The sequence below is a fragment of the Peromyscus eremicus genome, chromosome 5, assembly GCF_949786415.1.
Source record: "Peromyscus eremicus chromosome 5, PerEre_H2_v1, whole genome shotgun sequence".
Lineage (NCBI taxonomy): Eukaryota > Metazoa > Chordata > Mammalia > Rodentia > Cricetidae > Peromyscus > Peromyscus eremicus.
In genome coordinates, this window is record NC_081420.1 from 87640385 (window position 1) to 87652802 (window position 12418).

At 53.8% G+C, this 12418-nt stretch overlaps 1 protein-coding gene across 3 annotated transcripts in view; it reads right to left on the minus strand.

Annotated features, from left to right (window-relative positions):
* The window catches only part of Gse1 (Gse1 coiled-coil protein), a 337518-nt gene that overhangs the window by 207614 nt on the left and 117486 nt on the right, over positions 1 to 12418 (minus strand). For all 3 annotated transcript variants that reach the window (XM_059263914.1, XM_059263915.1, XM_059263913.1), the window contains exon 2: positions 1878 to 2067. In XM_059263914.1, coding sequence (XP_059119897.1) covers positions 1878 to 2067 — 190 coding nt within the window. The remainder of the gene's footprint in view (positions 1 to 1877; positions 2068 to 12418) is intronic.

A 12418-nucleotide genomic window follows, 5' to 3' on the forward strand; every position in this document is an offset into this window, starting at 1 on the left:
GTAGCCTTCATCCACCATGATGACTCAGGGTCCTCACCTAGGAGTCACTGTCAGAGACGCAGATGTGACAAAGCCTATCCCCAAAGGCTCCAAACTGGGCTCCATACTGGAAATGTCACCTCCAAAACTTGTGACCTAGAACTTTCTGGGTCAGAGTTAACACTGCTGGGCTACAGTAAAGCAGGTTGTAGGAGCCAGAACCAGGGTTCAAACCGCAGTACCCTACCACTGCTGTGTGACAGGGGTGAGTGCCTCAGCCTCTCTGAGCCCACTGCACAGTGCTCTGCTGATGTGAAACGGCATTCACAAACACACACACACACACACACACACACACACACACACACACACACACACGCCTCTGCTTGTCAAGATGTCACAGAGCTCAGAGACCACCAGCCACCAGGCATCTCTCACAGATTCAGTTTGGGAGGCAGAATTTGCCGAAGGTCCCTCAGTCCAAAGCAGGTGTACCTCTCCCCACACAGTGGCCAGCTCTCCTACAGCTCTCCACGAGGGGCTGGCCTGTCCTGGGGAATGTGGAGTCACCAGGAACATTGTCAAGCCCGGCAGACACATCTCAGGTAGACTTTACCTGGAGGGCTGGGTAAGATATGCAGACACAAGTGGGCTTCCAAGACTCAATCCAGAAGGGCATGTCCTGGACCTGGAGGGCTCATGCCAAACCCAAGCATCCTGGCTTCCACAGGGCAGCCCCGGGGAGTGAAGGGAGGTGCTGCCCACACAAGCGCGGCCTTCTGCCTATTGACCCGAGGAAGCCCACTGTACTGACAAGTGCCGAGGCTCACACACAACAAACCTTTCCCTTGGTGCCAGACGCCATACTTTCTGTGGAAGCCAGGCCCACCTATCTCCATGCCATCTCACAGATGCAAGGCCCTGAGCATGATGGAGGAGTATGTGCATAGAGGGGTAAGAGGATGCCAGTGTCTGGCAGCATCTGCCTCGTACCCGCCCCCCTTTGCTGTAGGGCCACCTTGTCCACACCTGCCGGTGTCTGAAGCCCCTCGGGCCCCCAAGGCATAAGCATTTGGTTTGCTGGGTCCATCTGTGAACTGAGTCCATCTCACAGAGGAAAGGAGGTCGGTACAGGATGAACTGCAAGGTGAGTACTCCAGATCAAAGCCTGGGCCTGTGGTGGTCCAAACAAATGTGCCACGTGATCTCTGGCCTGCCTGTCACCTTCCCCAGCCCCAGTTCCTACTATTTTCTAGCGAGCCATGCTGCAGGGATCTACCGCTTGGTGGCGAGGCTGGTCCTGGAGTCTCCACTCCTCCCCAGGGACAGCATGGATCAGGTTCCCACAGGCCCTCTCTACCACAGCCTGATCCAGGGAGTCCTGCATGGTCTAGAGGCTACAAGGTCACAAATGTGCACTGTGCCCTCGGTACCTACAGTGAGGGCTCTAGGAGCCCACAAGAGGCCGATGGGATCAGGAGAGCCACCCTAGCCACAGCTCTCTCAAAAGCCACTGAACAGCAGGGGCGTGTGAGGGCATCAGGCTGGGAAGCCCTGACATGGACATTCTCATGCCTGCTGGCCCAGCACTAGGGAAGCCTTCCCAGGTGCCTAGGACAGTTGGCACTCATATCCACCTTACCCAGAAACACCCTGCAGGCCCGTGTTTGCTGCGACGGCATTTACGGGCATGAATGACCAGTCAGTGCACAGATAAGCTCATCACAGAGCACGGAGTGAAAATTCCAAATCCCAGTGAGCGGACTCGAACCCTAGAGTGCCAAGAACGTAAGGTGGAACCAACTCGGAACTCAGTGTCTCAACTCAGCCTCCGGAGCTGCAGCCCACAGGCTGGCTCAGGCCCGGTCTCTTTGGAGAGACATAAAACACGACTCTACCTGTGGCTGTGAGGTCTACTCCATCCCCATCCCAGCTGTCCCGGCTGCTCTGCTGGCTTGACACTGGCCGCAGCTCCTGGGTGGTCCTGGTGCCCCTGGATAGACTGTCTGTGGGGGGCACCGGCTGTAGCTCGGGCTCTGGTACAGGAGCATGGACAGTGGCAGGTGCCTCCAGAGGGGCAGGAGTGACCTGTAAGGAAAGAAGGAGACAAATGAGCCAGGAAAGAGAAGGGCCTTGGGCTATCTTTCCTTCTTCACTGTGGCCTGACCTCTGTGGTCAGCAGTCCAGGTGAGCTAACTTTAGACAGTGTGTATTCTCAGTGCCCAGCCCCAGGCCCCAGGCTGATGCTAGACACTGGAGCATTCTGTGTCCATCTCTTGATAGCCTAATATAGAAGTCCCTAGCTTTTGGTAGGCACCCTGGTGAGTGTCTAAAAGAGAGCTGTAGGGAAATGCAACATGGTCCAGCCTTATGCAACCTGTCCCTGGGGAACATCTATATGCCATTGTGCAGCGCACCACAGGACCCTGGTGAACGTTCAGCCTGGGAAACTAGGATGGCCATCACAACTGCACCCCACAGATTAGTGAAGATGTCACTTCTCCAAGTCCTCTGGGGACCAGTCTCCTTGAGACCAGATAGCATCCATTCAAGGTTCTGTTGTGACTGTCTTTCAGGGATGGGTGAGGTTCCCCATGGCACAGAGTGAGTGGAGAGGGCTCAGGAACCCACGGACACCATCCTTGGAGTCTTTCAGGGAACAGGGGAGCTACTGCTTGGTTTCTTCTCCTTCACATCATGAGTTTGCCTGACTGACACAATGGTTCTACCTTCTAGGTTCTATTTCTAGGTCCCTGCATCATGGTAGTCAAGGGAACACATGAATGGCAGGTACCCTTGGGAACCGGACACCCTACACCTCTGTGAAATTGACACACTCCCTCCACCCTACTGGGCACAGCTACTGCCAGGCCACCCAGTCTCTCTGGAGATACCCATCTGCACTCAGGCATCTAGCCCCCACCAAGACACCCAACTTGCTTGAGTTAGGCTCCAAACTCAGAGCACAGTATCTGGGAGCCGGTTCTCTCTTCCCACCACGTGGATGCAAGGGGTCAAACTCAGATCATGAGGCTTGCCAGGGAGCGTCTCTCTTCCCTGAGCCATCCCACTAGCCCTCTTCTGTACGTACTTAAGTTGTGGACAAATGTACCCAACACAGAATTCACCAGTTACCGCAGTATCATCTCACATCACCATATCCATCTCAAGAACCTTCCCACCCCCAGATAGAAGTGGTCCCAACCCCCATACCACAGTACCTGGCCATCTCCCTTCTAACCCCCTGCCCACCACACCCACGCTTCCTTCTGCCCACGACCTTGACTATTCTAGTTGCCCCCTCCCTTTCCAAGGCCAGGGAAACTGAGGTTTCAAAAAGGGGCCTCAGAAAAGGAGACTGAGTTCACAAGCGGGGTCAGCCCAGGCCAGGGAGATTCCCAGGTCTAGGTGGGCAGCTGGGGCCAGCTCAGTCTCTGGCAGGCAATTTGGGCCCCAGGGAGCCAGGCCCCAGGCTGGTGGCCCCTCCTCTTCCCCACTGAGAGTGCAGGGCCAGTGAGAAGTCATTTTCTGTTCATCCAGTTATTTTTAATTTTTTTTCCCCAGGGCTTAGTTCCGTAGGAGTAGCACTCTAAGTGAGACGGATGTTCAGAGTTCCTGAGGCGAAGCTTAGCCCCCACCAGCCCTGCAGGCAAGAGGCGGATGAATTTACTGTGCTGTTTCCTGGAATGCTTTAATTTATAGCATCCATATGGAGACACTGCCCAGCTGCACCTCCCCCCCCCGCCCCCAGTCCCCCTACCCCCTCCCCAAACCCCACGGCAGGCATGCAGGCTGGAGCCAGGAGGCAGCGCATTGGGCCACACACATCACTTCTTCTTTGCTCGTTCATTTGCTCCTTGGGACCTGGGGAGAGTCCATCAGTGCGGCAGGGACCCCCAAGCTCTACACGGATTGGGGCCCTACCTTGTAGGGGCTTGGCTCCTTCACAACCTTGTCCTAAATCACCATGGAAAATTCTATCAGGGTGAAACTAAAGAAAGACAGACTCAGTGCTGCCACATCCATGAGGGGGTGGCAGAATGCTATGCCACCAGCCAGGGACTCCTGCTGCCAGAGAGGGCTTATGGATCAAGTCAGGCAGTGTCCTTGTGATGGCCTCTGGGGACAGGCTGGAGGGGAGCAGAGGATTGTGAATGCTCTAGACTTGTCCCCTACCTGTGACCTGCTTTTTCTCCTGGAGTAGAAGAATCAGCAGGATCTTGCTAAGGCAAAGTAGCTGGGTACACTGTGGCACCCCGGAAGAAGCTGTGAGAGTTGGTACTGAGTCTAGCAGAGAACACAAGGGGAAAAAAGTGCTCTTTGCTGAGTACCTACTATGTGCTGGCATCAGTCCAAGCCTTTACACAGACTCACGCAATGAACCTTCCTGCTGTCCCCTTGCCAGGGAGTTGGCACAGTGACCTGTCTAGACTTGTACAGCAATTGGGGCTTTGAAGTTAAGTGGTTGTCTGTGACCTCAGTCAGCTATGAAGCAGCTAGGGGATGGGCTTTTAAATGGAGAGCAGCAGATGGGAGGCAAGAGTCATGGGCAGAGGCAGAGGGTGGGGACGGCACTTCAAGGGCTGGGTGGGAGGACTCCCCAAGAGTGGGGATACCCAGGAGGGTTTCCGGGCGCAGGTGAAATCTGAACTTGGCCTTCAAAGGGATTAGGGTTTGGCAGGCAAAAACAGTAACCTGGGCATGAGAGATGTCACATCAAGAGCCATGTGATTGGGCCCAGTCTGGCTCTTCATCCACACCTTTGGATGTTCCCTTATCTGTCCCCCTACCCATCTACCTAGCCATCTACAAGTCCACCCACCCATGACCCATGCATGCATCCATGCATGCATGCATGCATGCATCCATCCATCCATCCATCCATCCATCCATCCATCCATCTACCCATCTGTGATGGCTATTCTTGGTTGTCAACGTGACCACATCCAGAATTACCCAGTGGCTGGGTACACCTATGAGGGATTTTTCTTGATTGAATTATTTGAAGTGGGAAGACCCACCCTAAATCTGGATCTCTGGTGTGGGAAAATCCACCTTAAATCTGCACTGTCCCTCTGGTGGCAGCCTATATAAAGGACATGGAAGAAGGAAGCATTTGCTTTTTGCCTGCTTGCCCTTGCTCCTATCTCACTGGCATTTAGAGCCTACTTCTTGGGGATCCCAACAGATATTGAAGACCAGCTGAGACATCCAGCCCTGCGGACTGAACAATTACTGGATTCTTGGGCTTTCAATTGGTAGGCAGCCATCTTTGGACTAGCTGGACCACAGCCTGTAAGCCACTCTAATAAATCTCCTCTGTGTGTGTGTGTGTGTGTGTGTGTGTGTGTGTGTGTGTGTGTGTGTATGTGTGTGTGTGTGTATATACTATCCATTCTGTTCCTCTAGAAAATCCTAATACTCCATCTACCAGTCTATCCACAAACCATTCACCCATTATCCATCCATTCATCATCCTTCTATTTCATCCATCTACCCACCACCACCCACCTACTCATTCCTTCCATCTATTATCCATCCATCATCGATCCACCCAACACTCATCCATCCATTCTTCATCCTTCTACTGATTCCATCCATCACTCACCCATCCACCAAACCATCTATTCACCTTCCCACCCATCCACCCACTCACTCATCTATCCATATACTACTCACTCCTCTGTCTATCCACCCACCCACCCATCCATCCACCCACCCACCCATCCACTCATCCATCCATCCATCCACCCACCCACCCATCCATCCATCCATCCATCCATCCATCCATCCATCCACCTTTCTACCCACCCACCCTGTGTACAGGGCCAGGTGTACTGGTAAGCTTTTCCTAGAAATGGGGCCCTGTGGTGCAGCAGGCCTACTGTGTGTTACTAGAACAAAGGGGCTATGACAGAAATCAGCCCTTGCTTAAGTGGCCACAAACCACCCCACAGGGAAAGACCACGAACCACATGAAGGTTCTCAGCAGCAAGGCTGCAGGAAGAAAGCCCTACTCAGGGCCAGCAAGAGCCAGGCTGAAGGACGCTAGCCTCATCTTGCATCTCAGGTGCTTCTGGAAGCATTTGGAGCCACCTTTAAAAGCTGCATTCTCTTTGTTAAGGAACACTGACAGCTGAGAGAATGATTTGCACACAGGTAGGAAAGTAAGGTGGGGAGCTGTGTTATATCTCTCAAAGTCACACACCAAGTCCCCCAGCAAGGCCCACTTAGGGGACAGAGACCAGAGAGCAGAAAGCATACATCTCTGGGATAGCTTGAAATGGTCATTCACAACAGCCTTCTGTCCTGGAGGTCAATAACCCAGACCATAGCCAGTGTGCAACGGTTCTGTCTCCAGATGAGGCAGCCGAGTCTCCAGATGATGAGGCAGCCAGCACCAGCGCCTTCACATGTCCCTGCCCTGCTGTGAGCTAAGCAGAACCAAATGCTAAGCTCTAGAACATGTGTGGCCTGGTCTTGCTGTCAGCCCAGCAGTGTGAGCTTGGATCAGAGGGCCACATGCCAGTCCCTCTTCTTGCGATGCTCTATAGACTGTTGTTGGAAGTGAGGATACTTCACTCCCCCTCATCCTAGGGGAGCTGGATCAGGGTTAATGGATGTGTGTGGAGGGGCTGTAGATTATTACATGCTAAGCCTTCCACCCCCACCTCCAAAGGAAGGGCTCTGAACAGAGCTGAGAGCCATCCTTCCTCACCCTCCCATAGCCAGACTGAACACAATCCCTAACAGAAATCAGCCCTGGGCTGCCTACCCGAGTCTCCTCTCTGCCTGGGTCACCCTCTGAGGTTGTGTAAAGTGCTACAATGCCTGGGGCATGTACTATTGTCCTCACATTCGCTTCCCAGGGGACCTTGGCAATCACAGCCTCACAGAGCCACCCCCAGGGCATACCTGGCTTTTAATGCATGGCTGGATAAAGGCCACGATCCCCGGAACCTCCATGGGCGGTAGCCCCTGAGTTAGTATTTGTCAGCTGGTGGCTAGGGGGCAAGAAGGACATTTCTATGGCTCTCCAAAATAAAAAGGGGTTCACAGCCTGCCACCCACGTCCCTCATGGACTCTCACATCACAATACTTTCTCCAGGGAACTCAAGTGGTTTTTGAGGATGCCATACCAGATAATGTCAGGAGGGAAAAAGGAAGAAGACATTGTATTCCTGTTCAAAAGGAGAAGGGCATGTGTGTTTGTGTGTGTGCGTGCGTGTGTGTTCGTATGCCTGTGTGCACATGCTGTGCACGTGTGTGCACATGTATGTGTGTTCTATCGGGACCCATTTCTATTTAACTAATTTTTATCAGCTCACAAGGTCTCTAAATTGGAGATCTCTACTATCTTAAGTTTTATTGAAATACACTTCACATTTTATATAATTCATCTATTATTTTTTTTTTCCAGTGTTGGGGATTGAACCCAGATGAATTCAATAGCGAGTATTTAAATTATGCAGTTCTGGGGCTGGTAAGACGGCCCAGCGGGTAAAGGTGCTTGCTGCCAAGCCTGACGATCTGAGTTCAATCTCCAGGACCTACAGCAGAGAGAGAGTATGCAAGTACACTGTGGCACATACGTGTGCCCCCACACACTCAATGCATGTAAGATAAATAAATAGTCCAAGGTAATGGCTTTTTGTAAATTTGTGGAGCTCCACAACCCATTTGTCTCCACAACCCATTTTAGAACATTTTATCCAATTAACTCTGGGGACATCACCCTTGGAGCCTTCTTCCATCTCCCCTAAACTCCAGGACGTGGCTCTTTCTCTCTCTGTCTTCCCAGCCCCCAGGGCAGTCCCTCCCTTTCTTCCCTAGGCTCTCTTCTGGCTTCTGCAGCCTCTGCTCCACTCTGCCTTTGCGCGCTCTCCTACTGGGGACATTTCACATTAATGGAGTTGTCACGTGGGACCTCGCATGTCACCCTTTCTCAGTTAGCATCAGTCTTCCTGTCCCTCCTTGTCTAGCAAACCAACCATGCATCTCTAAGAACAGACTTCAAGCGGAGGCCCTGCAGCAGCCTGGGGGCTGCCAAGCGAGACACTGGGGTCTAGCACTAGCTCTGTTAGTGGAACTGTTCTTCCTCCTGGTTCCAGGCTAGAATGTATCTCCCAGCCTGCCTGGGGCCAGGTCTTGGCGACTCTCCCCTGCTGGGAGATCTCAGGCGTGTGGCTTCACTTCTCCAGGAATCCATCCCTTTTGCAGCCTGGAAGTATGAACACGGTGCTGCCTCCATGACAGTGGAGTTTAGGGACCTAGCTGCTCCTGAGTCGGGCAGTGCTGGGAGTCCATGACCAAGCCTAGTTTGACAGCCCAGGGCATAGGCATGGGAAACTCAAGGTACCTGTCTGAGCTCAGTTAGTCACCCCACCACCCATCTGCAATGGAGGAAACCGAGGCACAGAAGTCGGCCCAGCTCCCTAAGGTCACTTAGATATTTAAGGTCAGCGCCACAAGTTCAGGGGGGATTGTAGGCCCTGTCAGGTGCTCAAAATGCCAGCAGAGCCCATGCCCATCAGGACTCAGGTTTTGCATTGTAGGCAACAGGGTGGGGTGGGGGGATTGCCATCAGGCTGCTGGTTTACCTCTTAGAGCAAGGCCAGGAAGCTAAGACATGGAGCAGAGAACTACGGGGGTAGGGGAGGGGGGGCCGATGCCAGCACCGATGGCACAGAAGAACACCCTGCCACCCTCCCTCAGCCCACGAGAAGCCAGACACAGAAAAATAAGTCAGGGCGGGGAGGAAGGTTGCTTCCCCTCCCCCGCCATGTGGCACCAGTCGGCCAGCCTTCAGGGACCTGCCAGGGGCATATAGGTCACAGGGCCGGTGCCAGCTGCCAGCGATGGAGGGGAGGGAGGAACAGGCCAGCTCTGCCCCCGGGAGCCCCACTCCCTCTGCCCACCCCACCATCCATGGCTGCATCATCATTAGAAACTGCATTCGCCCAGCTCCAGCGGGATTTGCGAGATGGCATGTCAGAGGCTTAGAAGCATCATTTGATGCCCTTGATTCCCTCTGATGGCTCCATAATGTAGGCAGAGAACTCCAGATCCTGCACTAAAGGGAGGGAGAGGCTTCAGCCCAGAGCCCCGCACTGCTGCTCGCACAGTCCCCAACCAGCAGACAGCTAAAGGGTTAGTGCGAGCGCAGCGGCCAGGCGTAATTGGAAAGTTATTAGATATGGAATACACACGGCACCCAGCAAATGAGTAATCAGGGGCTAATTAAGCACACGGCACAGCCGAGCGCACAGGGGAGGCTGGTGGCTTCCACATCTGTGCTGGCAATTAGGGGCGCTCCGGCTGCAGCTCCGGCTGGGGCTGGGGCTGGGGCGGGCGCAGACACCCACTTGGCAAGGAGCGCAGCTGGGGGTCTCTTCCCCATCACTCACAGGCTGGAGGCAGAGGCACCAAATCCACCAGTCTTCAGGACAACAGAAGGTCAAGGGCGCCAAGGGCATGCCAGGAAAGATGGGTGTTCCTTGTCTCTGCCTTCATGTTCAGCAGCCATCTAAGTGCCTGGACGAAGGGATGGCGGTGTGCACAAAGCCAGGGCAGGGAGCTGTGCAGTGGTTCTGCTGGGTAGTCTGGCAAGGAGTGTGCCCATGCCATGATATAAACAGGGAAACTGAGGCTGGGAGAAACAGAAAACATGTAGCTCACCCAGCCTGGTCCCAGTGTCTGAGGGAGGGAGGGAGCAGACACTCTTTGGAAGGCCACAGTCAAGGCTAAGGGAAGAAGCAGCCAGCCACTCCCAGACAGGACCCCCGCCCAACTCCTTGTCTCTCCCAGGGGCCTGGCTTCCACTCCTAGAGGTAGCCACTGCCCATCTTCCACTGTGGCGCTCTGGTCATACAGTCCCCTAAAGCCCACCACATCTGAGACGGAAGATCTTTCCAAAAACACTGTCCACTGCCAAGTCTGTTCCTAATGCATTGATCCTCTGGGGATATCCAAGAGCATGTGAGTGGCCCAAAGTGGCTCTTCTTCACATGTCACTCTTCTTTCTGTCCATCCACCTATGTATCCATCCATCCACCCACACATCTACCCACCCACCCATCTAACCATCCAAAGTATCCTTCAATCCATCTACCTACCCACTTACTCACCAATTCATAAAATCCATCCATCCATCCACCCATCCATCCATCTATCCACCCGCCCATCCACCCATCCATCCATCCACCCATCCATCCATCCATCCATCCCCCACCCATTTTATTATTTATTTATGTCCCCAGCACTGTGCCTAGGATAGATACAGCAGCCAACGAAACAGTTAACAATTCCTAACCTCACAGAGTAGACATGCTGGCCGGGCCAAATGTTCCAGTATGCATGTGAATGGGCACCACGGTGTTTGCTGGCTAGTCTGAGGGAAGTGAGGGGGAGACAGGCAGCAGAAGAGCAAAATGGGGGAGGATAAATGGTCCACGTAAGGGTGGCCAGGCCTTGACATGGACAGAAGCCAGGCAGGAAGAAGCTGTATTGATGGTGGAGGCCCTGCAGCTTACAGGGGTACCTAAATCTGCTGGGTGTGCCCCAAGGGGCTGTAGGAGGACAGACTCACTCTAATGCTGTCCTGTGCACCTACACGCTTGTCCCCCACACCTGGGCCATGAGAACATAGTCCTGCACAAACCCAACACAGACTGGGAAGCTGCCTTGCTTGGTCTGCAGCTGTGAACTGTGTGTCCATAGCCAAGTGGCTGCACTTCTCTGGGCCCTGGCTTCCATGTCTGTGGAATGGGCACAGATGTGAGGGTCATGGGCACACTGCCCAGGGTTGGCCAGTCCTTCTTGCCATACTGTTTTCTAAGCAACTGTCCCTGCCATGGCTCGAAAGAATGGCCCCACCAGGCTTGTGGACCAGGCTCCCAGGCAGGCCAAGCTGGGTACAGGGTGTTGGGGAAGAGTACATAGTTTATCTTTCAGCCACCTTTACAAGCCTCCACCCCCAATGTCACTGCCCCTTACCCCCAAAGTCTCAACCTCTTCCTCAAAGAGCTCTAGACTCTGTCCCTAGGCCCCCTCCTTAGTAGAGCTGGGCACCCACCACATCCCAGGACCATAGGGGTCTCAGATCTGCTACCTCAGACCATCGTCCCTCTCTGAACAGTATTCTAACCTTAGGGTCTGGCCCAGGATCCCCAGGACACCCCAGGGAAGGAGCAAACCCGAGTCCCAGGAAGAGCCATTTGCAGGGATGGAGAGCAGTGTTTCAGGCCAAGGGAACTGCCAGGGCAGAGGCCCTGCAACAGGGACATGTCAGAGCTGCAGTGCAGGTACTTACATTGAAAGCAAGTCGGGAAGCCACAGGGCAATAACGGAAGGTCTCCTTACCCCGGAGGCCTCATGAAGAGTGAGCCAGGGCTTTGGAAGTGCTCTGAGCCACAGAGATACACGATCTGTGTGTGTGTGTGTGTGTGTGTGTGTGTGTGTGTGTGTGTGTGTGTGTGTTGCATGCACCTGTGGCCACAGGCCAGGTGGATGTCAGACATCCCGCTGTATCGCTCTCCACCTTATTCCCTTGAGACAGGGTCTCTCACTGAACCTGGAGCTCAGCTGACAATCTCCAGCCGTCCTCCGACCTCCATCCCACACAGAGGATGCAGGTGGGTGATTTATTATAATTATTATTTTTAATCGCAATTCAGATCCTTCTGTTTACACACCAAGCGTTCTTACGTGCTGAGCCAACTCCTCGGTCCTGGTGTTCGCCTTTTTCAAATGTGACTTTTGCTGTCGAGTGAGGTTCAGGTGTGAGCAATGAGGCAGATCCACCCCGTGTGCCCTTCAGTCCTCTCCACAATTGCATCACAGTCTACAGCGCCTGCCACACAGGGCATGACAATGGCAACCCACAGATTCGACGCAGACCTTCAGGTCTAGCTTTGAATGTGCGTGCTTGCTTAATTCTCCATGGTTTCATCCCTTCCATGGGCTCCTATCCCCAGCTCAGTCAAGACATGGAACATCCCACTGCCACAGTGTCCTGTTGTTTCCTTTATTCCCAGCAGGCTGTGCAAATGGGATCCTACAGGATGTGCCCTTTGGGGCCTTGTTTTTCTCGCCAGACAGAGCTCAAGGTCTCTTGATGTCAGAGGTCAGTGGCTGACACTGCTGGGCTCTTCAGGGAAGCTAAGCTGTTTGCTCCAGTGTCCCCAGACTCAGTATTCTAGAAGCTGAGCGAGAGATAGGGAGGCGTGTTCCTAGGCTCGGCTGCTTTCCTGCCCTCGGCTTCCTTTCCTATAGCCCCTCTCCCTCCAGGCCAAGGGGAGAGCATTCCCTCTGGTCCGGAAGGCTTATACCCTGCCTTATCTGCCGGCTCTCAGCCAGGCTGCATCCCACTTCTGGGCTTCCCTGCATGGATATTATCTCTGCTTCTCCAGGTCAACGGCAGAGTTGCTTACTAAGACT